Source organism: Micromesistius poutassou (assembly GCF_964030765.1).
Source record: "Micromesistius poutassou genome assembly, chromosome: 24".
Lineage (NCBI taxonomy): Eukaryota > Metazoa > Chordata > Actinopteri > Gadiformes > Gadidae > Micromesistius > Micromesistius poutassou.
In genome coordinates, this window is record NC_140294.1 from 7,153,733 (window position 1) to 7,180,046 (window position 26,314).

At 44.7% G+C, this 26,314-nt stretch overlaps 3 protein-coding genes across 5 annotated transcripts in view; 1 reads left to right on the forward strand and 2 right to left on the reverse strand.

Moving 5' to 3' along the window:
• The window catches only part of LOC311369547 (gamma-aminobutyric acid receptor subunit gamma-3-like), a 150,789-nt gene extending 140,011 nt beyond the window's left edge, over window positions 1-10,778 (reverse strand). For both annotated transcript variants that reach the window (XM_084487772.1, XM_084487773.1), the window contains exons 1-2: window positions 10,566-10,778; window positions 10,093-10,247 (exon numbers count right to left, since the gene is read on the reverse strand). In XM_084487772.1, the coding sequence (XP_084343898.1) occupies window positions 10,093-10,247; window positions 10,566-10,621 (211 nt within the window). In that variant the 5' untranslated portion in view covers window positions 10,622-10,778. The remainder of the gene's footprint in view (window positions 1-10,092; window positions 10,248-10,565) is intronic.
• Window positions 1-26,314, forward strand: part of LOC311369512 (protein NLRC3-like) — a 131,792-nt gene that overhangs the window by 27,245 nt on the left and 78,233 nt on the right. The window lies entirely within an intron of this gene.
• On the reverse strand, window positions 22,906-24,803 carry LOC311369696 (uncharacterized protein; the record flags this gene model as incomplete). The annotated part of the gene is made up of 4 exons (XM_084487915.1): window positions 22,906-23,232; window positions 23,717-23,826; window positions 24,216-24,369; window positions 24,510-24,803. 4 exons carry the CDS (start codon window positions 24,801-24,803, stop codon window positions 22,906-22,908), a joined length of 885 nt encoding a protein of 294 aa, XP_084344041.1.

Below are 26,314 nucleotides of genomic sequence, written 5' to 3' on the forward strand. Positions count from 1 at the left end.
GAGTGTATCTGGACCGGCCTGCTGGCACTCTGTCCTTCTACAGAGTGTCCCCAGGTGGAGGAGGGTCCTCAGACACACTGACACACATCCACACCTTCAGGACCTCCTTCACCCAGGAGGACCTCCTCCCTGGGTTTAGGGTATGGTGGGGGGACTGGACCGGGGCCTCACTGTCTCTGTGTGAGTTATAGTCTCTCTCTCTCTCTCTCTCTCTCTCTCTCTCTCTCTCTCTCTCTCTCTCCCTCTCCGCCGGGGACCGTCTCCCCCTCCCCCCCGTCTCCCTCTCCCTCCTCCCCCCCCGTCTCCCTCTCCTCCTCCCCCCCGTCTCCCTCTCCTCCTCCCCCCCGTCTCCCTCTCCTCCTCCCCCCCATCTCCCTCTCCCCCTCCCCCCCGTCTCCCTCTCCCCCTCCTCCCCCCCGTCTCCCTCTCCCCCTCCCCCCGTCTCCCCCTCCCCCTCCTTTTTATGGGGCTTCCTAAAAGTTGATGATGATGAACCATGAAAGGAAGAGACTTTAAGGATCTCCCATAGGGTTAGCTAAGCAGCTTTTATTAAGATCTCATTTTTAATTTGAAATGTATATTAAATACCTATTGATGGTAAATCACATGTTTTTTTATGCAACTATATATTTGTAATTTTCAGACATAAACATGTTTGTTCTATGGACTATGATATCATCATTGTTGTCCTAATCAGATTTTATATTTCATTCATAATAACCAAGAGGTCTATGGGATAATGCTGCATGTTGTAAATGACTTTAAACTGAATCTTGATTCCTTTTGTTCTGTTGGGAACCAAACGGCCGCAGAACATGTTCAGTTATTAAAGATACGTGCACACCTGTTTATGATTAGTAAAGTCTGCAGCTTCTATTGTTTCAGTCCTTGTGTTTATTGTGTACATGTAAGGGACCATTTTTCTGTTGTATTTGTTCATGAAGCATAATGATAATAAACAACTCAGTGGATCAACTGAATGTTCTCGTGTGTTCAGCCCATCATCATTCTCCTTTTATTACTAAATAATGTTACATAAGAGCCTTAAGAATAATAATATATTAATCAGAAAAGATAAATAAAACAACAAATGTTTTAGTCTCTCTCTGCCCCCCCCCACCTCACCACGGTAACACCCCCCCCCCCCCACCACGGTAACACCCCCCCCCCCCCCCCACCACGGTAACACCCCCCCCCCACCTCACCACGGTAACAACCCCCCCCCCCCCACGGTAACACCCCCCCCCACCACCCGACCCACCACGGTAACCCCCCCCCCACCACGGTAACACCCCCCCCCCACCACCCGATCCACCACGTTAACACCCCCCCCCCACCACGGTAACCCCCCCCACCACGGTAACACCACCCCCCCCTCACCACGGTAACACCCATCCCCACCACGGTAACCCCCCCCCCCACCACGTTAACCCCCCCCCCATCATTCCCACCCCCCCTGAGTGCAGGACCACCTTGGCTGTTCTACCGTCTGCTTAAGGTCGGTAAAGTGTTCTTATGATGCTCCTGCCGCTGTGCAGGCTCTCTTTGGTCATGGTTATAATATTTATATTGTGGAGCCCACGGATTCATTTAGTAAGTTACGTTTCTTGTTTGTGTCACAGATCTGGTAGTGCGCCATGCAGCCAAGCAGGATCAGCACCTTGGAGAGTTCTATTTATTTTTGTTTTGGAGTGCGGCCTTCACTGAGTCAATGTGTGTGTGTGTGTTCTTCAACTTGAAGTTATTTATTGTCACGTTCAGTAAAAGTTCTTTATTTTTACATTAAGTTCAAATTGTTACGTTAGGCTGTTAGGCTGTCAATAACGCGTCCTGTTATTGTTACGTTAGGCTTTAGTCCGGCGTCAATAATAAATGGTCTTGATCAGAAATAAACCTCCATTCCGTGTGTGTGTGATCTGTCCGTTGCTGAATAAGGTTCTATAGCTGCTTTGGCATGTTGGTGGTCAACATGTCTGTAGTGTAAAACGTTCTAAAACTGGTGTCAAATGTTGCTGGCCGTATTACTACGTAAACCATGAATGTTGCGCATCATTTATTATGACGTCATTATATATACTTTCTCTCAGCAACCCCAACTCAAACTGACTTCCCGCGTCCCTGACAACTGCCTCAATAATCAAGGAGAAGAAGAAGAAGACTCCCTTTGTGTGTCTTTGTGTTCCTTCAATATGTGTTGTATACGTTTGGGTGAACACAGATCTCCTCACACTCCTCTTTTCAAAACAAGGGTCCATTTTGTTAGCAGTGACGCGCGTAGGAGGACGGTCTGACGGAGCCTCAGGGGCCGTCTGGCTCCAGGACGCCTACGGGTTAGACAGGGGACACCTGGCATCCAACCCACAACCTTTAGAGCAGGCAGTCACACACCCCCCAGACCACTGGACTGTTGTGGTGTCTGTGTGTCTCTGACCTCCACCCCCTCCACCCTCAGGGTCTGTCAGGGCACCCCCAGCCCCGCTGCAGGGGGGCTCTGCTGGGGGCCGTCTACCGGAGCGACCGGCTGGAGGTGGACCTCCTGAACGCTGACATCATCGCGCACACGCACGCCGCCAGCACCCAGAGCAAGGTGCTGGAGGACGGGTGGTAGGTGGGTTATAGACGGTGGTAGGTGGGTTATAGACGGTGGTAGGTGGGTTATAGACGGTGGTAGGTGGGTTATAGACGGTGGTAGGTGGGTTATAGACGGTGGTAGGTGGGTTATAGACGGTGGTCGGTGGGTTATAGACGGTGGTAGGTGGGTTATAGACGGTGGTAGGTGGGTTATAGACGGTGGTCGGTGGGTTATAGACGGTGGTAGGTGGGTTATAGACGGTGGTAGGTGGGTTATAGACGGTGGTAGGTGGGTTATAGACGGGTGGATGTTGGGAGGGTTGATAGATCATGGGGTGGATGATGTATGATGGGTGATGATGAATATGAGGATGAATTGGTGGATTGTGACGGATTGTAGACGGACAGAAAAAGAACATGCTTGTCAGAAGTGATTCTTCTTCCTGTCTGGTGAACGACGGTGTGTAGCTGTGTGTGTGTGTGTAGCGGTGTGTGTGTGTGTGTGTGTGTGTGTGTGTGTGTGTGTGGGTTGAAGTGCGCTGCTGTCAGTGACTCCTCCCACTCTGGTTTGTGTTCATTCTCACTCCCCATAAGGTCGTCCCTCTGGCTCTGATCTGTCTGCTGATTGGCTGCTCGGTCTCGGAGGCGGAGTCCCACCTGGTGCGTCAGCCAGTGGTCCGCGAGGTGGTGGGGGCGTGTCTGACACACACACACACACACACACACACACACACACACACACACACACACATCTTTGTCAACTCTATTAAATAGAATAAAGGATATAATGCCAACAATTGCTCTTGGTGTAACATTTTATATATTTATTGTTGCAGTTCTATGTAAATATTGTCTAATAATCTTTGAAATATTCTTATATATAATCAGGGCTGTAGTCAAGACCACCTTTGTCGAGTCCAAGACAAGTCCAAGACCAGGACTAGTGGAGACCGAGTCAAGACCGAGTCCAAAGAGGTCCAAGACCAGGACTAGTGGAGACCGAGTCAAGACCGAGTCCAAAGAGGTCCAAGACCAGGACTAGTGGAGACCGACTCAAGACCGAGTCCAAAGAGGTTCAAGACCAGGACTAGTGGAGACCGAGTCAAGACCGAGTCCAGGACAGAAAAAACACGTTGTATGCATGACAGTATCAAGACAATCATTTTGGGTTATTATTTGTTGATAATGTCACTGAAATTGTCACAACACCCAGGATTTGAAAGTATAACCATTCCCCTTGATATCATCTAATCTAATCTAAAGAAAACAGAATGACGTATGGTGATACCTCATAATAGCAGTGTAGAACTGATACAAACACCACTCCACTATTACCACTGCTAGGTACTAGTACTGAGCATCTGAGCAACTAAATGACAATAAAGCTTCACTCCAGACTTCACTCCAGAAAGAAGTGACCAGGATTACAAGAGTGTACCTATGGTTGGTTTATGCCTTCCCTGAAATTATTTTTGTATTATATTGTTATTTGGACGTGGGTTAATGGGTTAAATAATTCAATGAATTGCTATCTATTGTTACTGAGGCTATTTTTTCAACACATTTCTACACTAATCTATGTATTACCGTGTAATCAGTAATCAGCGGCTGGGTGAATGGTCTAGCACTTGCCCTGTGATACGCGCGACCTGAGTTCGCGTCCAGAGTATTTCATAGTATTCTTGGCGTTGGCTTCATTTTGTAATTCCCTTTATTAATTTTATTAATTCCCTAATTAAGAATATTCAAAGAAATGGAAAATAAATGGCATGAACAGTTATTTGATTTCTCCAGTAATCCTTCCTATATTACTAATTGCGTGGGGCTTGAACCCCGGACGACCGGGTGCAAGTCCGTCACGTTAACTCGAGACTATCTCCCTGATTCCAAATCCATGTCAATATTAAATTAAAATATGTTACGCTTAATACTACTTATGAATTCAACAGATCGCCGATTTCTGCTGCAGCGCTGATTATCAAACGCCAGGTGGGTCGTCTGTGACTTCTAGGCAACCCTCATAAAACCAACATTTGACAGAACTCCATTATAAAAACTAACAACATCTGCTAAAGTAAAACATTGAATGATTCCTAAACCGTTCTGTTCAACTGAATCCATTCTGTGGCTGTTGACATTTGTAAGCGGCTGCAAACGGGAACAATCACTTAAGTTAAGTTAATCACTTAAGTGTCCGGCGTGGCTGGAGCCCACGGACCCGCTCCCGAGGGGGGGGGGCACGGATCAGCGCTTCACCGTGTGTGTCGCTCGTTTCCCAGGGCTAGAGTTAGGCCGCGCGTGGTTGTGTGTGTGTCCGGCGTGGTTGTGTGTGTCCAGTGTGGTTGTGTGTGTCCAGTGTGGTTGTGTGTGTCCAGTGTGGTTGTGTGTGTGTCCAGTGTGGTTGTGTGTGTCCGGTGTGGTTGTGTGTGTGTCCAGTGTGGTTGTGTGTGTCCGGCGTGGTTGTGTGTGTCCGGCGTGGTTGTGTGTGTCCGGCGTGGTTGTGTGTGTGTCCGGCGTGGTTGTGTGTGTCCGGCGTGGTTGTGTGTGTCCAGCGTGGTTGTGTGTGTCCGGCGTGGTTGTGTGTGTCCGGTGTGGTTGTGTGTGTCCAGTGTGGTTGTGTGTGTCCGGCGTGGTTGTGTGTGTGTCCAGTGTGGTTGTGTGTGTCCGGCTTGGTTGTGTGTGTCCGGCGTGGTTGTGTGTGTCCAGTGTGGTTGTGTGTGTGTCCAGTGTGGTTGTGTGTGTCCGGCTTGGTTGTGTGTGTCCGGCGTGGTTGTGTGTGTGTCCAGTGTGGTTGTGTGTGTCCGGCGTGGTTGTGTGTGTGTCCAGTGTGGTTGTGTGTGTGTCCAGTGTGGTTGTGTGTGTCCAGTGTGGTTGTGTGTGTCCAGTGTGGTTGTGTGTGTGTCCGGCGTGGTTGTGTGTGTCCGGCGTGGTTGTGTGTGTGTCCAGTGTGGTTGTGTGTGTCCGGCGTGGTTGTGTGTGTGTCCGGCGTGGTTGTGTGTGTCCGGCGTGGTTGTGTGTGTCCGGCGTGGTTGTGTGTGTGTCCGGCGTGGTTGTGTGTGTGTCCGGCGTGGTTGTGTGTGTCCAGTGTGGTTGTGTGTGTGTCCGGCGTGGTTGTGTGTGTGTCCGGCGTGGTTGTGTGTGTCCGGTGACACTATGACCACAACAGACGCACAGTCGCGCACTCATTGCGTTTGTTTATTTTATTTTGTTTCCCGTCATAACCATTCCCGGGAATCGGGAAATAGTCTTGATCAGATTTCCCAGGAATCCCTTTTCCCGGGATTAAACCCTCGTTCACACTGCACACGTCCGCCGACGGACGGCGGGGGCTTTTTGACCTCTCCCTGTGTTTTCCCGGGTTGTATTACAAAGGCGATTTCATTGGACAGTGTATTTGCGTATATTTGCATAAGGTGATCTGATTGGCCGACGGACCCACAATGCACTTCGAGAGCATATTGGAGTTATAATTTGGCTAACCCAATACCTTGTTTCAGTATCATCTAGGGATGTCCCCGTACCACTTTGTGACTTCCAATACCGATAGCGCAGCTTTTGCTATCTAGCGATAGCGGTCAGTCCGATCCTTCAGTGTGTCCCGTACAGAGACCGATGTGTGGCACAGCGCCACACAATCAACACCCACCACCACTAATTGATTGCTTTTTGTTTTTAGTTTTTTGGAATGAATGCCGTTGAAACATGAATACCGTTCTGTCATCTCCGCATAGCGCTCTTTCTCCCTGTCATTGTCGTTCACACACACACACACACACACACACACACACAAATACATACACACACACATACATACATACATACACACACACACACACACACACACACACACACACACACACACACACACACACACACACACACACACACACACACAATACATACACACACACATACATACATACACACACACACACACACACACACACACACACACACACATGCCAGTGGTGCGCAGGTACACTTATAAACAACCCGCACTCGCCCAACGTCAACCAACCCAACCGCAACTCGGACCACGTAGTATTAATATTAACATAATGTACCCGACCCACTTATTGTAGAAGGTTTAGGCCATGCTCTTGATTAGCTTAATCATAGCCTTATTGGCTTACGTAAAACGGACATCCCTGAGTCAGATGCATTTAAAACAAATTATTACAATGTTGATGCAGAGCAGTTTAACGTGAGGAACCTGCATTATTGCATTAGCCTATTTTATCCCGTTTCAGCATTCATGCAAAAGTTAGTAATAATAGCTTTCAACATTCACAATAAATACGGATTTCCCACTAGCCTACATAAAATGTAGAAAAAGAAAGTCTTTATTAGCGGACACTCTTAACAATCTGTACATTTAAACCGTTGTTCACCAGGTCAACAAATAGCCTAGGCTTAACATAACGTATTCAAAATAAAACGGTGACCTAAATCAGATCAGAGTTACTGTCACTCTGAATGGACAGCAGACTACAGACTACACATGCAACATTATTCCCATGAAGTTGCGTTCTCTGTGAGGCTTTCGGATGAGATCCAGCGTAAACATCAGAACGATAAGGACACCATACATACTTGGTCCATACTGACATCGTCTTCCAGTGTCCTGAACCAGCAGGTGGATACAGGATCATCTCGTATCTCTTTCTGTGTGGATAATATTAGACCTACTAAGAGGGTGACCATATTTCCTAACAACAAACCCTGGGTAACCAAGGACCTAAAGGAGATTTTGAACAAGAAAAAGAGTCTTCTTCTTCACCGGCTCTGAGGTGGAAAAGAAAGAGGTCAACAGAGAGTTCAAGCGTGCAATAAAAAAGGCCAAATTGAGATATAAAAACAAGGTGGAGAGAACATTTGCCCGGGGCAACCGCCGCACTGCATGGCAGGGCTTTAAATGTATGGCAGCAGTTAACTCCAGTCCTGGCAGTCGCAGACCCATACAGGTTGCAGGCTACAGCCCGACCTCACTACCCAATGACCTGAACATGTTCTTCACCAGATTCGAGAACGATAACAGCTCTGACCTCAATAGGTTCATTTCCTCACTCAAACCTCATCACTGACATCACTATCAGCACTGGGGAGGTGGTCAGCGCTTTTAGGAGGTCCAAAGTCAATAAGGCGCCAGGCCCAGACCACATATGTGGGCGGACCCTTAGGCCCTGTGCTGAGCAACTGGCGGGTGGACTCCTACAACTGTTTCAGTGATCAACTGCAGCACAGTCCCCCAGTTGTGGAAACACTCCACGGTGATTCCCATACCCAAGAAGGGTACCACCAAAGTCATGTATGGCCTTAGGCCTGTGGCCCTAACCTCGCTGGTAAGGAAGGCCATGGAGAGAGTCATAAAGGACTATATCACCAAGGTAACAGATCCATTGATGGATTCATTCCAATTTGCATATCGGGTGGGCGATTGCAACGGTTGACGATGCAAAAATGTTCATCTTAGACACCATCCACAAACATCTGGAAACTCCAAACTCCACAGCCAGACTATTTGCTGACTTCTCGTCAGCATCCCTCCTCTACATCCTCTACACCGATGACTGTCGGTCTACTCAGCCAAACTGTCACATGGTGAAGTTTGCTGATGACACAGTCGTCCTGTCTCTGCTCTCAGACTCCCTCCATGATCACAGCTCAGCTCTGTAGGAGTTTGTGGAATGGTGTGAGCTATCCTGTCTAGAGCTGAATGCGAGTTAAACCAAGGAGATGATAGTGACCTTCTCCCCCAAGCGGAAGCAGCTGACTGAGGCAGTCACTACCACCATCCAGGGGAAGCCAGTTGAGGTTGTAGAGGAGTATAAATACCTTGGGACTATCTTTGACAACCAGCTGAGTTTTCCACCAACACAGAGGACATTCTGAAGAAATGCCCTCAGCGGCGGTCTCTGCTTAGGAAACTAAAATCATTTGATGTAAGTAAGGACATTCAAACTACTTTTTACTATTCACTCAATGAAAGTGTCGTAACATTTTCCTTCACTTGTTGGTTTCACTCCATTAGTCTTCGAAACAGAAACCGCTTACATCAAACTGTTAACGCCGGCTCCAGAATGATTGGACGCCCCCTTAGAGCTCTGTCTACACCATGCCATCAGCAGACCTTGAAGACTGCCTGTAGGATCCTTCATGACCCGTCGCATGTTCTGTCTTCATGGTGTGAGTGGCCCCCCTCAGGGCGCAGCCTGTCGAGGCTGTAGGACCCAGAGGAGGAAGGTGACCTTTGACCCCGGGGCTGTTCTGCTCCTAAACCCCCAGCCCCCCCCCCCCCCCCACCCCCAAATCCTTGGACTACACCACACAGTAGACTGACTGATGCACTCATCCCATCCCCCTTCCCCCTATTTTATATATTGCTATTTATTCATAAATGTATTGATGATGTGCTGTATATGGTGGAATACGCTGCTCTTTGTGCCATTGAATTGCCCCTTGGGGATGAATAAAGTGCTTTGAAACTTGAAACTACGTTGGCAGCTGGACAGCTTGTGCTGCATCTTAGCACAAGTCATTCATGATGTCTTTGTCTTTTATATGATATAGCCTACTTTATAAATTACAAAAGTGTATTCTGCATCTTTATTTTAACCGACCTGACCCGAATATCATTAAAGTATGAAATTGTTATTTTTGGTGACTCGTAACCGCTCAATTTGGATCAATCCGCATATCACTGATACATGCACACGCACTGGCAGCTGATTCACCCGCTACTCCTCTCAAACGCGCAATGCTTGAGGTCTATCAAAGGAAAACCCAGGGACCGCCTTCCACTCCGTCATACCCCCACTCCAACATTGACGTCTAATGGTCGGAGTGGCGGCACTTCCATTGTTTTCAAACGTCCCACCACTCCGACTGCAAACGCAGTCGTCAATTGATGGAATGGGTTATTTCATACACCATCACAACCAACATTTGGAATTAATCAAATAAATTCCAGATGACTAATACTGAAATGGCTACTTTTTGGTTGAACACATTTGAACACCTTTTTTATGATCCCCCAATGTTGACCTGAAGTTGGCGCCACTAATTGGTACACTGTCGGAATGGAGGTAGCCTACTAAAAGGTGTCGGAATGGGGGCATGTCGGACTGGCGGCATGTCGGACTGGCAGCATGTAACCGGGATATTTGGCACAGAGAAGACGGTGGGCGACATCTGGAGTTGTGTGATATACTGTGCTCAAACAAACAGCTTCAACAACATGTTTTCTGGAACTCATATACTACGTTTACTTGTTGGGAAAACACCACAACTACTGCCACACCGCTCACATGACTGTTCAACAGGTAGCTCTCATGCGCATGCGACTGATTGGCGACTACTGTTGTTATCACGTGACACGCTGCGCGGATCAGATCGTACGGTCTACATAGATAGATCGATCGATGGATAGATAGAGGTACGAAACAAAACATCACAGCAGTTATAACATATATAACACATATTAACATCAAATGTATAATAACAGAGCAGCTTTGGACTCACCACCGATATCGGGTCGGAGCGTCTTGTCGTACTCCTTCAGTAAGTTGTTGAGGATGTGAGTGGCGTCCGCCTGGTGGCTCCGGGGGGCCATGACCTGACGGACAGGGCCGTGGTGGGGGTCCTGGGGGTCGGAGCTGTGGTCCAGCTGGTCGGAGCTGGTGGAGAAGGAGGAGAAATACATTAAAAAAAACTTGTCTCTGAGATGGTCTCAAGACAAACGTTAGTTATCATGAGACTCATGAGATGGATTCATGTCGCGTGACGGCCTGCAGTAGCGGTGTGTGTGTGTGTGTGTGTGTGTGTGTGTGTGCGTGTGCGCGTGCGTGTGCGTGTGTGTGCGCGCGCCATGGATTCGTATCGTGCGCCAAGATGTTCATAAAACGCAAAAAGACAAAAGACGACCACAATCCAACGTGCAGGAGAATGTTGAACTTTTAAACGCAGGGAAACGCTTAAAAAGGTCAATTCCTCACCGAGCTGCAAGAACGACGAGAAGTAATAAAAGGACGCCCGCCAACTCGTCGCTCATCTTCCCTCCAGCAGATCAGAGTATTCCGTCCTGAGCGTTAGAACGCGTCACACCGCGGCGCGCGGCGGACCCTCGGCTCTCCTCCGCCGTGAGGACCAATAATCCGTCTTCTCAACTTCTTCGTCGTCGTCATCGCCAGCCCTCCCGCACCCCCACCCCCCCCAACACGCACGCACACACGCACACACACACGCACGCACACGCACTACTTCTCCTGCGTGTCTTTCATCCCAGGTCCACGCAGGTTGGTTCCTTCGTGCTCGTGGACCTTTTAAAGGGTTCGGCGGTAGACCGGCGTTAGGAAAAAGGAATCCAGAAAGAGAATAAAGCTTTCTCCTTCTCCCTCGATGTGGTGGTGGCGCCACTTGAGCGACATGTGGAGCCGTGTAGTCCGCCTGGGAGAGAGAGAGAGAGAGAGAGAGAGAGAGAGAGAGAGAGAGAGAGAGAGAGAGAGAGAGAGACAGAGAGAGAGAGAGCTCTTAATGAAGTCTACATCCACTCTGGGCGGTGGACGTTGTTGGACCTTTTCAAACCACACCTGATTAAAGATATGTTCATTAATGAGCGGCCCGTGGGTGTACTTTATACGTTGATCATGCCATGAAATTGAACAAGAAAACAAAACCAATGTAATAATTGCAATGACGTAAAAAAGAGCCTACGGTACATTAAGTAAATCTGTGTATTGTTTTTTGTTAACAGGGACCATGTACAGAACAGGTTCTATACCAGGGTTAGCTGAACAGCTCACCTGGTAGGATATAGTTTGTGCAATAAACCACAGACCGACATAGAATTCCCTTCAAACATTGTTTGAAGGGCTAGTGCACCCCCTGGCGGTATAAGGAGGCGTTACACTCGCTCACCCACCCACAAATATCGATCTTTACAAGGGTAGGTAGACTCTCTCTCTCTCTCTCTCTCTCTCTCTCTCTCTCTCTATTCCATTCAATTCAAAAAAGCTTTATTGACATGAGAAATATACATTTGCATTGCCAAAGCAGGTGAACAATAAAATAAAAAGGGTTAGAAAATAAAATAAAAAGGTAAAAAGGTCATATAGGTATATACATGTCAAATATTATGCTATAAAAGTACTGTAATGACCTCATCTGTGACTTAGGAATGTCCAATCACAAGTACTTGTTCAACATTTATTGTTTCCAACCTGGTCACTGTATCGCCGTAACCAACGCACACCACAACACACACAACCAGCGGTCCATCGGAACATACGCCCACGGCGCGCTGAACGCTTCAACGCGCATGCCCCCACCCTCCTGTTCTTATTATTCCATTATTATTGTTGATTTTGTTTAAAAAAAAAAAAAATGCGACACCCGTGTCAAAGTGTCGTGCCATGTGCCGTGTCGCAGTGGCAAAGCCCCAGGGATTGATGAGATCCAGCCAGAAATGCTAAAAGATCTGGGTGTTGAGGGGCTGTCTTGGCTGACACGCCTATTCAACATTGCGTGGGAGTCGGGTACAGTGCCAAAGGAGTGGCAAACCGGGGTGGTGGTTCCCCTGTTCAAAAAGGGGGACCGGAGAGTGTGTGCCAATTACCGGGGTATCACACTTCTCAGCCTCCCTGGGAAAGTCTACTCTAAGGTGCTGGAACACTGCGGTTTTCGCCCTGGACGTGGAACTACGGATCAGCTCTTCACTCTCGCAAGGATCCTGGAGGGGGCCTGGGAGTATGCCCATCCGGCAGTGTGCGAAATACCCTTCAATATTCGGGGGGGTCCCCATCTCCTGATTGTTGCGCAATATCGATCTAAATTATTCTTATGCAGTAGGCCTATAGCAGTGGTTCTCAAACGCGAGCGTTCTCTAGTGGTACGAACGCGGAGTATGAACGATTTTTTTTTTTTTTTTTTTTAAGTTGAAGCAGAGCTGGGTTCACCGTGTGACACACGCTTTTGCCTGCTTACACACACGCCACACATCCAACAACAATAACAATCCTGATCGCTCCCCCCCCCCCCCCCCCCCTCAAAAATCCCGATCGCATTGTTGACGGTTCATTTATTAGCCTACATAAATGAACTGGCTACAACAATGAAACAATAAATTATTTACAATGCTCCGAATGAGCACATGTGTGATGGCCGTGCAGTGTTTCCCACACATAGGCCAATGTGTGGCGCTGCCCCACAGATTGAACAACGAGCGCCACAAATTGATTCCGCTTTTCTTATTTATTTTTACTTGAACGCGTTTTTTAAATGTAACTCCGCCAGCCCGTAATCGCGCCCCCGTAATGCTGCCAGTCCGACATGTTCCCATTCCGACAGTCCTGTGCGCGTATGCAAATTAGCCATGTGCGCCAAACAGAAGAAGGGCCCTATCTTGCGCCCGGCGCAATTGACTTTCTACACCGACGCATGTGTCGTTGCTAGTTTGCACCCGGCGCAAAGCTGATTTTCCCCTTTACATCGTCTATCTCCTCATCTCCGAGTGCCACCTTTTTCGATGTGAATCCGAAGTGTGCCAGTGATAAACTTTGATTTTGCTTTCGCTTGTTAGCCATTGTTATTGACGGCCTACGTCATTGCTCTGGGCTCTCGCACATGGCTAATTTGCATACGCGCAGGCGCAGGACTGGTTCAGCTTAATGTTAAACAAATTATTATTATTAACATTTTTGAATTATAAATACTTGACATGGTGATCTCTTAAACACATCATTAGTGACAATAAAATTATTATATCATTTTTTTTAATTTTTTTTTTTACAAGATTGAGACCCCCCCCAGGTTTTGCTTTTGAGTCTTTCAGGGGGTCTCAAGGGGTTAATCGGGGGGGTCCGACCCCCCCAAACCCCCCCGTATTTCGCACTATGCCATCCGGTCTACATGTGTTTTGTGGATTTGGAGAAGGCATATGACCGGGTCCCCCGGGAGAAACTGTGGGAGGTGCTGCGGGAGTACGGGGTAAGGGGTTCACTCCTCAGGGCCATCCAATCTCTGTACTCCCAAAGCGAGAGCTGTGTCCGCGTTCTCGGCAGCCAGTCAGTTCCGTTCCCGGTGGGTGTTGGCCTCCGCCAGGGCTGCGCCTTGTCACCAATCCTGTTTGTGATATTCATGGACAGGATATCGAGGCGTAGTCGTGGTGGGGAGGGGTTGCAGTTCTGTGATCTGAGGATCGCATCACTGCTCTTTGCAGATGATGTGGTCCTGATGGCATCATCGGCCTGTGACCTTCAGCACTCACTGGATCGGCTGGCGGCCGAGTGTGAAGCGGCTGGGATGAAGATCAGCACCACTAAATCTGAGGCCATGACTCTTAGCAGGAAACCGGTGGATTGCCCTCTCCGGGTAGGAAATGAGTCCTTAGCCCAAGTGAAGGAGTTTAAGTACCTCGGGGTCTTGTTCGCGAGTGAGGGTACGATGGAGCGTGAGATTGGCCGGAGAATCGGAGCAGCGGGGGCGGTATTGCGTTCGCTTTACCGCACTGTTGTGACGAAAAGAGAGCTGAGCCGCAAGGCAAAGCTCTCGATCTACCGGTCGATCTTCGTTCCTACCCTCACCTATGGTCATGAGGGGTGGGTGATGACCGAAAGGACGAGATCGCGGATACAAGCGGCCGAGATGAGTTTTCTCAGGAGGGTGGCTGGCTTCTCCCTTAGGGATAGGGTGAGAAGTTCAGTCATCCGGGAGGAACTCGGATTAGAGCCGCTGCTCCTTTGCTTAGAAAGGAGTCAGTTGAGGTGGTTCGGGCATCTGGTAAGGATGCCCACTGGACGCCTCCCTTGGGAGGTGTTCCAGGCACGACCAGTGGGGAGGAGACCCCGGGGAAGACCCAGGACTAGGTGGAGAGATTATATCTCAACACTGGCCTGGGAACGCCTCGGGATCCCCCCGTCAGAGCTGGTCAATGTGGCCCGGGAAAGGGAAGTCTGGGGCCCCCTGCTTGAGCTGCTGCCCCCGCGACCCAACCCCGGATAAGCGGACGACGATGAGGATGATGAGGAAGTTAAGCCCCTGTAACATGAGTGTTAAATGTGCCGGTTGGTGTGCGTACCTTATGAAAGTAAGTGTTTATCGGTTCGCAGACGTAATGAGCGACGTTGCGGTGGTCTACATGTAATGCGCACGTTCTATTGTTTACAATTAGCATGCTAAGCGGAGTTAGCTTTATTCAGTCTTGTGTTGCCTTATTGTGTAATATGGATGAGATTCAGGTTGCTTAGAGTAATGCCCCATCCACCGCTTGCTTTGCATGTCCCGCAAACCAACCAGTGGAAGTCAGGGGGAGGGCGAACTCGTTTCTGAAGCACCACGCTGCTGCGATGAGGTGGGTTTGTTTATCGGCGTTACTATGGCGATCATGACGGCACTGAGCATAAAGTAAAAAGTAGAGGAGACGACAGAGGGGTTAGAAACCCATATGAAGATAGGCTTTTTATTGCAGTTATCCTATTTCTGCACCGAAAATATTTGAAAACCATGAAACCATTTAAAAAGTAAAAAATAATGACCACTACACAAGTTGTGACGCCCCCGTGTTCGTTCCCAGCGCCCCCCTAGGTTCTACCAACGCCCCCCAGGGGGCGCTGCCGCCCCCATTGAGAAACCCTGATTTACATGTTAAAATAGAAAAATTTGCCTGGGGGGGGATGCCCCCAGACCCCCCTACAACGGTTTAGTTTGTCACCTTTTTCAACCCTTATGAGTTTGCAGGTATGACACACACATACACTGCAAGAAGAGATGTGTTAAAAATGACACATGTTGTGCAGAATTTTAACACATGTCGTGAGTGTGCTCAGGGACAACACATGTTGTGTCAAAATTAACACAATAAATGTGTGAGCCATTTTAACACACAAATTGTGTCAGGTAATTTAACACACAAAATGTGTGATTTCAACACACGTTTTACACAATAAATGTGTAAGCCATTTTAACACACAAACTGTGTCAGGTTGGGGTTGTAATTCTAAATATTAAAGGGACAGACCATATAAAAATGTTAGACATTTAATCAATCAAAGGTTGACAGAATCCTACATCAACTCATCAGTGGCAACAGGCATGACATAGAAAACATTAACAATAACTACAACAATCATACACAGTTGTAATAGACCTGCTAGAATTATCATTACATGTAGTTGCAGCCCTACATCAACTCAGCAGGCAAAAACACTGGACAAGCAACATACTCTCCCTTGGGACATTTTGCAACTTTAAAATATTATTAACCTTTTGTTTGATTAACCATGTATTGTATCAACTTGCTCCTTTTTTATTTATTTTTCTATCATGTTATATCATATGTATGCATGTAAAACCTAAATAAAGTATTTGTAAAAAGCAACAGGCATGACATAGAAAACATTAACAATAACTACAACAACCATACAGTTTTAATAGACCTGCTAGAATTATCATTAGTTGCAGCCCTAACATAACAGGATCCTATTACTCATCATTGCATTCTTGAGAAGCTAGACAATCTTATACCTTGGGTTTAAGTATAGTTCATCTGTGGAGAAACCTGACATTATGTCCAAAGGCCTGACATCTGTGGCATCAGTCAGGTTGATCATTTCATATTCTTTAGTTTTTTGTACCGCATAAGCATACAAATGCTCATCAAAGAACTTCACTGTAAGAATTCTTACAAACATCAGAATGGATACATTGTCAGCCTGTGGTATAATATGAATTATTTCACCAAACGAAGGCTCTCCATTGTTGTCAACTTTAAGTGGCAATACACAGCCGGTTCTGTAAGCTTGGCCAAGCACACTAACAGTGTGGGCAACATAGACAGAGCTGTTCAAAGTCAAGTCATCATCATCATAGGTGGATTTCAGTTTGTCCAGCACAACATCTGCTTTTTTCAATGAGCTGATGGGCACAGGGTATGCATTTGTAACACTCATTTTCTCAGAAAGAGCATCACCAAACTTGAAGCTATACATGTGCTGAACTTGGTGTTTATAACTGAGTGTTTTAGAAATATTTTTGAAGTTTCCAACCACATGGGCATGTCTTTTTAATGGATTATGCTTGGCCTCGAATCTCATACACCACAGCTGAGAAAGAGGTCCAAACGTTACCATCATCCTGGGATAATGCACCATAAAGTGGTGTTTCGGAATCAAATTTCGAAGATAGAGCTTCTTGAATAATGAGTGGTGGTCTATAATGAGTTGTTTCAGGAATACAGCAAGCCCATGTGTCACAATGGGTGCAAAGACAATGCTGCATATTTCTCTCAGCAAAATGAATAAATGCCAATGTTTACTTCTTGTGTCAATGAGATCACCAACTAAAAAAGGTAACACCTGCAAAAGGCACCACATTTGTGATGCAGTCTGTTTTACTGCATTGTCAGAGGTTCTCAGATTGAGAATAACACTTGGTTTATTTTTCTCATTTCCATACCCATAGTCAAAACTGGAAATTCTTTGATTCAGCCATCATTGATGGCTCAACACTGTGAGCTGTGAGCTGCATGTGGGCTGTAAGGGGAGTGTGTGCTGCTCAGCGTGAAAGCGAGGGACACGGTGCGGACACGGTGCGCTCCTCGCGGTGCAACCAAACAATTTATTATTATAAGCCTAAGCAAATAAACAAATCAAAACCTCGCTAACGCCATGGAGGAACAACTCAAAGGCATATCGAAAGACATCGCAGAAATGAGAAAGACGCTCCTGAGTTTATCAAGAGACGTATCAGACGTCCAAAAACAGCAGCAAACAATTATGTCGCTGGTGGAGGACGTGAAGAAACTTAAGAAACAGAACGAAGAGAAAGATGGGATAATCAAGACGCTGGAGTATAGGTTCGAAAATGCTGAGAATAAAATAGAAAGTCTTGAGCAATATTCAAGAATGAATGATGTCATAATCTCTGGATTGGACATTAAACCAAGATCCTATGCCCATGCGACGCGACGAGAGCATACTGAACCTACTGAGCAGGACTCCCGTTCTGTGGAGGAACAGGTGTCTATCTTTTTCCAGTCCAAGGGAATTAGGCTGGATACCAACACCATAGAAGCTTGCCACCTTCTTCCTCGCAGAACCACAACGGGCCGTCATGACAAACCAACCGTAATCATGCGGTTTGCAAACCGAAGGTTCAAATCGGAGTTACTGAAACAGGGCCGTATGCTGAAAGGTACCAGCGTCTATTTAAATGAACACTTGACAAAACGGAATGCAGAGATAGCGAAGAAGGCAAGACTACTACGAACACAGAAGAAAATACAGTCTACGTGGCCATCCAACTGCAAAATATTCATCAAACTCAACGGGTCTATTCCAGAGCAAGCAAAGGTCCTGGTCGTCAGGAGTTTGGGGAGTTGGATAAATTACAATGACACTACTTTATGGTAAGATAAATCCTTTTTTCCTTTTTGAACTGGTAATCTATTTTTTCCTTTTTCCTTTTGTACGGGTTTTCCCCCTCCTGTCTACACTGGCTTATGTCGGGGCCAGAGCATTGACTATTTTTTGTTTTGGTTTTTGTTTTTTCCTACTGGCCACAGGATCGCTATGTTTTTTATGTGTGTACGGAGTTGGGATGTGCGACTATTATTGGCGTTTTGTCATTGGGTGCGCGTGCTTGAAAAGAACAAAAGAGATGGCAACAGGAGTGGCACAATCAAACTGTTTACCAAATGCTGGGACTGAGTGTAAAATATATAGACTATTGTGTGCGTTCACATGTATCCTTATGAATTTACTAAATGCCGGGACTGAGTGTAAAATATATAGAGTAATGTTTGTGTTCACACGTAACCTTATGAATTTACTAAATCGATATGCATGACGACTCAGACATTGACCCTGAGGATAATTTCTTAAATGACGTAAACAGTGATTGTTGCTATTATACGGAAAATCAGTTTAAAAATAAAGTCAATTTAAAAAACTGAGTGTCTATCATACACTTCAATAGCAGGAGTTTATATGCGAATTTTCAAGACATAAAAGAGTACCTGAGTCAATTCATTACACCCTTTAGTGTGGTAGCAATATCAGAGACATGGCTTACTCAGGATAAGGGGATAGATTTTGAATTAGAGGGATATGAATTTAATTGTATAAATAGAGTCAATAAAAGAGGAGGGGGGGTAGCGATATTTGTGGATAGAAGGTTAAAATATAAGATTATTAAAAATATGACTATTGCTATCGATGATGTGTGTGAATGTATATCCGTGGAGATTGTCATGGGGAAAAGCAAAAACATTACTGTCAGTTGTGTCTATAGAGCTCCCAGCTCCAGTATAGAGCACTTTACTGATGTAATGGAAAGCTTGTTTACAAACACTGAGCAGAGGGTCACTTTCATTTGTGGTGACTATAATATAGACCTATTAAATCCTAACAAAGTTGAAGCAATTGATGAGTTTTGTGCTGCAATGTATAGTATGAGTTTTTATCCTACTATCACCAAACCAAGTAGAATAACATCACAATCAGCTACAATAATAGATAATATTTATACAAATTATTTGGAAGGCAATTTAAGCAGTGGGATACTAATAAATGACATAAGTGACCATCTGCCAGTGTTTTTACTATTTGACTGTGAACTTAAATTAAAAGAGGTTGGACCGGAAATAAGACAGAGGAGACTGCGAACTGAGGATAGTATTAGAAAAATGAGAAGTGCACTAGCAGGGCAAGATTGGGGGTTGGTCTATCAAGCAATAGATGCCAACTCGGCTTATGACAATTTTTTAGAGATATTCTTATCAATTTTTGATAGAAGCTGTCCAGGGATACAAAGTAAGAGGAAAGCAAATGGCAATGACAAGCCCTGGATCACGAAGGGCCTGTTGAATGCCTGTAGACAAAATAACTCATTGTATAAAAACTATATAAAAAAATAGAACAAATGACAGTGAAATTAGATATAAAAAATATAAAAATAAACTTATAGATATAATTAGGAAATGTAAGAAGGAATATTACAATAATATACTTGATAAATGTAAAAATAATATTAGAGGTACATGGAAAATTTTAAACACAATGATCAGAAATAAGAAATCCAGCACCAGTTTCTTTGATTGTTTCATAGGTAATGATAGGACAGGCACTGATAGAAAAGATGCAGTGGAAGCCTTCAACAATTTTTTCGTGAATGTAGGGCCCAATCTGGCAAGTGAAATAAAACCTCCACTGGGGGGAGGCATTGAAAAATATTTCAGTGAAAGAAACCCAGCCACAATTTTTCTGCGAAATACAGACGAAAACGAAATAATGGACATTGTTCGTAATTTCAAGAACAAAACATCGCAAGACTGTAATGGAATTGACATGAATTTAATTAAGCAAGTGATCGATACTATTGTGGACCCTTTAATATATATATGTAATCTCTCATTTAAATCAGGCTGTTTTCCTGACAAAATGAAAGTGGCTAAAGTAATTCCACTATACAAATCTGGGGAAAAAAACCTGTACACAAATTATAGGCCAGTATCAATGCTTCCACAATTCTCTAAAATACTGGAGAAACTTTTTGTGGTTAGGTTGGACAGCTTCATCGATAAACACATGTTGCTCATGGAAAGTCAGTATGGCTTCAGAGCAGGCAGATCAACAGCAATGGCATTGATGGAACTGGTTGAGGAGTTAACAAGTGCAATGGATGACAAGAAGTATGCATTGTTTTTTTTTTAATAGATTTAAAGAAAGCGTTTGATACTATTGACCATGCAATTTTATTACAGAAACTGGAGAGATATGGGATCAGAGGGGTGGGGTTAAATTGGTTAAAAAGTTACGTTGAAAAGAGACAGCAATTTGTACAGATGGGTGTCACGAAGTCTACTCTTGCAGAAATTGTATGTGGTGTACCGCAAGGGTCAATAATCGGACCAAAATTATTTATTTTATATATCAATGATATATGCAATGTCTCAAATATGTTTAACTGTGTGGTTTTTGCTGATGATACGAATGTCTTCTGTGCTGGGAAGAACCTCCATCAACTTTTGAAGGTTGTCTCGGGAGAGCTAGAAAAGCTCAAGTTGTGGTTTGATGTTAACAAATTATCTTTAAATATTAAAAAAACCAGATATATGATTTTTGGAAAGCGGGATAAACATCTAGATATACAGACGGAAGTAGAAATTGACGGAGTTAAGCTTGAAAGAGTATATGAGAATATATTTTTAGGTGTGATCATTGACCACAACTTGTGCTGGAAGCCTCACATTAAATATGTTAGGTCCAAGCTATCACGCACAATAGGTATTTTATGTAAGACAAGACATATACTTAATTATAAATCGTTATACTCACTGTACTGTACTCTTGTTCTTCCTTATCTGACCTATTGTGCCGAAGTTTGGGGTAACACATATAAAAGCACCTTACACACGATATGTGTCATGCAGAAGCGTGCAATAAGAATAGTGCATAATGTGGGGTACTATGAACATACCAATGTATTGTTTTTAAAATCAAGAACATTGAAATTTAGAGATCTAGTGGACTGCAAAACAGCACAATTTTTGTATAAAGCAAAGCACAATCTACTTCCAGGAAAAATCCAAAAAATGTTTGGGGAAAGAGAGGGAGGGTACAACCTAAGAGGGAGAGGGAAGTTAAAGCAACCTTTTGCTCGTACCACGTTGAAAAGTATGTGCATATCTGTCTGTGGAGTGAAACTTTGGAACAGCTTACCAGAAGATATTAAAGATAGTAAAAATGTTGCCCATTGTGACATTTTTTAATTGTAATATTCCCTAGCGATACATTTTTACTGTAATACTCTCACTTAGCCATATCCAGTAGCACCAAGCATAGTTTAGAGGTAATTTCCCCTCCTAATCGCCTGAGGGCAGCACTGAACACAATTGATAAAGTTATAAAACATTTACACTAGGGGCAGCAACGGACACACACAGGAAGTGAGAAAACCCAAAGAAGAACACCTGGGATACATAAACTCAGACTCCGCCTTTGGAAGACAGAATCTCTCAGCGGCGTATCTTCCTGCATGCTAAGCTCTGAGACGCTCCGCGCGTGTTATTTACGATCCCTCTCCTTTTGTTCCATAGACGATAGACAATAGACCAATAACCTTAACCAAATAAAGTGAGTTAAAAGCGATCCTGTCTCGGCGGCCTTTCCTGGACCAAAATCCACAACAAGACACAGATTGTTCCATACAGTTGATGGTTTTGTCCTTGCATCTCCACCTGTATACCAGAACTTTCAAGGAGTCTGATGTCCTCTAGCAGTGGTTCAAAAATTTTACCAAACCCATATACCTCTCGGTCCATGGAATTGAAAAGAAGACACAAGTGAATATTTGAAAGTGATGAATTATACTGCGGTGGCAGATTCTTCAAAGCAAAATACACGGCCCCCATTTTGTGAATTTTTGTTTTAGAGCCTAAAGGGTTTGTTGTTTCTAAGTCGTCAAAATACAACTGTATTTGGAGGGCTTGAGGAAATGTTTTAAACAGCGGATGAGATAAAAACTGAGAGCCATCACAGTAGTTGTGCATTTTGCCTACAGTATCTTTCTTACCCTGTAGGTAAACCTTTTGCATCTGGTCATTACTGAATAAAAATTTAACTGTTTCAATTACTGACACATACTGGCATGTGTCTGCTGCCAACACTTGTTTTACTTGTCCACATTTTCTTCCAGTGTCTGCCCTATGACCAAGAAATATTTCTTTTGGCTTCACAAGACCAAATTTCTCTGAAAAGTATTTGTTCATTTTGAAAGGTGTGTCTACATCTTTAAACACAGTTTTAGCATTTTCAAATTTGCTCATTAATGACTGGACAGACTCACTGTCAAGTGGTACTTGCAGATTATTCAACAATGTAGTTGTTGAATGTTGCAAACTTTCTACAGTCCTTTCTAGCATCTCTTGTGTACAACTAACACTTTTTGTTACATCCATTAAAGTCGTATTTGATGAAGAATACATTTTTGCCAGAAAAGAAGCAACACAGTCACTAGGAATGGCAGTTTTACATGGAATAAAGTCTGGTGAGTCCTCAATATTAGATGGCCCTGCCTTAGATGTATCTGCTGGACTTTGGTCATTAGCTTGGAAAGACACATTATCCAAGAATGTTGGTGTGGACTGGTGGTCTCTATGAAGATGTTTGGAAAATGAATTGAAGTTGTGGTACATCCTTGGGCAACCATCTTGGCTGCAGATGATAGTCAAGTCCTGTCCATCTGATAAGGCATGTATTTCACGTAAATGCCAAATTAGTGTCTTTACTTCTGTAGATATTGACTGACTACACCTTGGACATATGTACATTCTCTCGTGAGCTACTCAGCAGCCTGAAGCTTAGAGATAAGCTCTAGTACCTTGGATCTCCTCTTGGTTGAGATGGTCACGTCATAGATGTATTCAAAGAAGGTGAACACAGAGCTGAGTTGTGGTGGATAGGACAAGTTGCAGACCCAGTACAGCTTAAATAGCTTGTCTACGGCACATGTCAGGCCTTCATCTACAGGAATGGTCACTCCATCATTCCTCGCGATGATGACGTACTGGTGTGCTGTGCTCCTCAAATTGCCGATGCAGATCAGCTGTGGTTGGGTCCTTGATGCTGTCTTGGGGTCGCTGGAGAGGGATGCAATGCTGGTTCCAAGCTTAAGAGATGAGGAAAAAATAGATACATTTAACGATTTCAAAAAGCACCATCAGAAATAAATTTAAGTCTAAATTGGCATGCTATACTGCATTAAGTAAAAAGTGTAAGACATTATAAATAACAGAGGGAAGATAAATTGCTAAACATACTAAACATACAGAAGAGATACAAATAATTATAGGTGTGGTGTGATATAAAATTATGCAAAACAAGATGTACTATGGTAAAACAGCAGACTGTAATTGACAACAACACAGTAATCAAACCGATAATTGCTGACCTCTGGAGAAGAAGTGTGGACAAATTTCAAAGTGTTCCCTGACACATACTGGCCTTATGAAGTGATAGCACTTTATGAATCCTTTGCACTTAGGCACTGGTTGCACTTTATTTGCTTGATATACTGTATTTGTAATTTTGTATTGTGAAATTCATAAACCATCTTTAAAAACCTAAAAGGTGCTCAGTCTTACAAAACATACCGGTACAAAATCCAGTAGGAATGATATTGCAGATTTCACACTGCAGCGACTCCCAGGTATTGGTGGCAGAAGATGTGTGAGGACAACCAGCATCGTGTAGCACTTCTCATCTGAAAATGAAATGAAAACAGAAAATTAGATATCCACAGAACTAGATACCTACCGCTTTGTCTAGCTAGCCACAAACTAATGCAAAGTCAATGGACCACATTTCAGTATCTACAAGCCCTGACATAAATGCTGAAAATTACTCCTCGTGTTCCCAAAATAGTTTCTGGCACTGATTTCAGGACTTACTACAGCTGTGGATATTTCATATGTAAAACAGCATGGATTGGGCTACTGAGAAAGTACTACACTGATCAAAAACATCACTGCTAAATAGGAAACAGGACGAGGGTTCCTACATTCTATTCACATACATGCCATATTATTATCATCATCATAATTGATCATGTAAATAAAGAAAATAAATGCATGCACACACACACACACATACCATCTGTTTGGTCTTCCATCCCCTTCGTAAGAGATGCAACATCACCTCTTTCCATGGCAGCCACAGCTTTTAGCTTTGGAATGATGCTGGCTTCCCATCGTCTGATGAACAGGTCAGTCTTTCCGTCCGTCATTTTGCCGAACTCGATATCCAACTTACATAAAGAGACATTTTCAGAATATATTCTAAATCAACCGTGTTATTAACAATATAACATTTAAATATTTAAAATATAAAATATGTAAAATATAAATTAAATTATGAATAATGACTGAGCTGCAATATGACACCTACCAGACTCGGCATATCCAAGAAGCGTGGGTATTCGCTCAAGATTTCAGCCATTGTGGGAGTCTCCTTTGATATCCATGACCTACGCCTGGTGTACGTCTTCTCCATTGCTGATTTGATTGAAGGAATGTTCTCTGAAGAGGGCCTTAGCCGTTTCATGAGTGTGATCCACTCACTGGTCACACTGCTGTCACCCTGTTCCTGTTCTGACCCTGGTCTGTTGTCGCAGGTTATCTTACGCTTTGTGTAGCGGCGCTGACCATCTTCCAGCTTTCGGCGGATGTTACGCAGTCTCATTTCCAAGAATTGTTGGGAAAAATCAGTCTGTCTAGCTACTTGACCAGAGAAAATGAGACGGAGAGGTGATAAATGCTATCAGCACGAGGGCTTCGAATTTATTGAGTAAATGATGAAAGTGATACAGGTACATAAAGCGTGAGAGATCGAATATTTCTAAGTCCCTATCAGCGCTGAGGTCGTCTGGAGCTTCGCCTCCTTGGAAGTTCTGCTTCAGAAGAGTGGGAGATGATCTGTGTGGTATAGTCTTATGCTGTGTTTCTCCTCCTAACAAGGTGTGTGTGCTTAAGGTAGGTGTTTGTGTGTGTCTCTGAGCGCACATCTTGACCTTGAGTCTCTGGGCACTGATACAATTTATGAGTGCTCAGTGTTCCTTCTGACCAGGTGCGATGGGTTCCCAAGGAATATCTTGGGAGTTATGGGTGCTATGTTATCAGTAGACTGGCTCCAGGGTTTGCGAATGTGTGGTGCATTGTCTGAGTCTCTAGCATCTCTCCATGTTGGGACATCCGGCCTCCGGCTCAGGCCTTGACCTGAAGAATAGCTGGTTATGTGTGTGTTAGTTTAGAACACGGGTTAACTATATTCGTAATGTACGTATCATGTGGTGTGTTCATAATGTACATATCATGTGGTGTGCTCATTGGGCTGTTTTTTCCATCATATCCCCCTCAAGTCGCCGCCAGGCGACTTCACTTACAAGGGATACGAGGGGTTATGACCTCAGCGCATGATGCAGCAGTGTAGCACAGGCAAAAACACTAGAAAGGTGACAAAACCGATCATAAAAACAAACAACCTGTGAGCACGGGACACAATAACACAATAACTCGCCTGACCGGGTGTATGGGGAACCACATGGGAGAAACGCTACCCATGCTTCGGACATGAGTATGCCATACACACCCCTCCTAGGGGGTGGCATCCACCCCGGCCCCACAATGCGAGCATCCCGGCCGCACAACTACACAAAAGGAAAGGCAAAACCAAAATATGCGATTTAAGGGAGAAAAAACAACAATCAACATCAAAATCAACGCCAAACAACCTCAAAAAGCATCAAACAACAACAAAATGAACACAGAATAATAACATCCAACAACAACAAAACAAACAACAAACACACCAGAGAACAACAAACAACCACAAAACTGACTCCAAACCATCCCAAAAAACATCAAGCAACATCAAAATAAACAATAAACAATACACGAGCAGCGGGGAAATCCTTCATTAGCCCCTGCCAGGGAGTCACATGGGAGTATGGGCGGTACCACCCCCATACTAGTTTACGACCCGTTTATTCGATGTCCCGGCAGGGCGCTATCCCGGTGAACATAAGCAATACAGCGGGGAACCTTATAACAAGTCAAATTAATCCCTAACAAAACATCATCTCTACATGTGTGTGGCTAAGTGCGGTGCAGGATAAAAACGAATCATCAAATAATCTCAAAAGGCATGGTGAACACCAAGACTAACATGGCCGCAGAAAAATGGCGGTCCCCCTC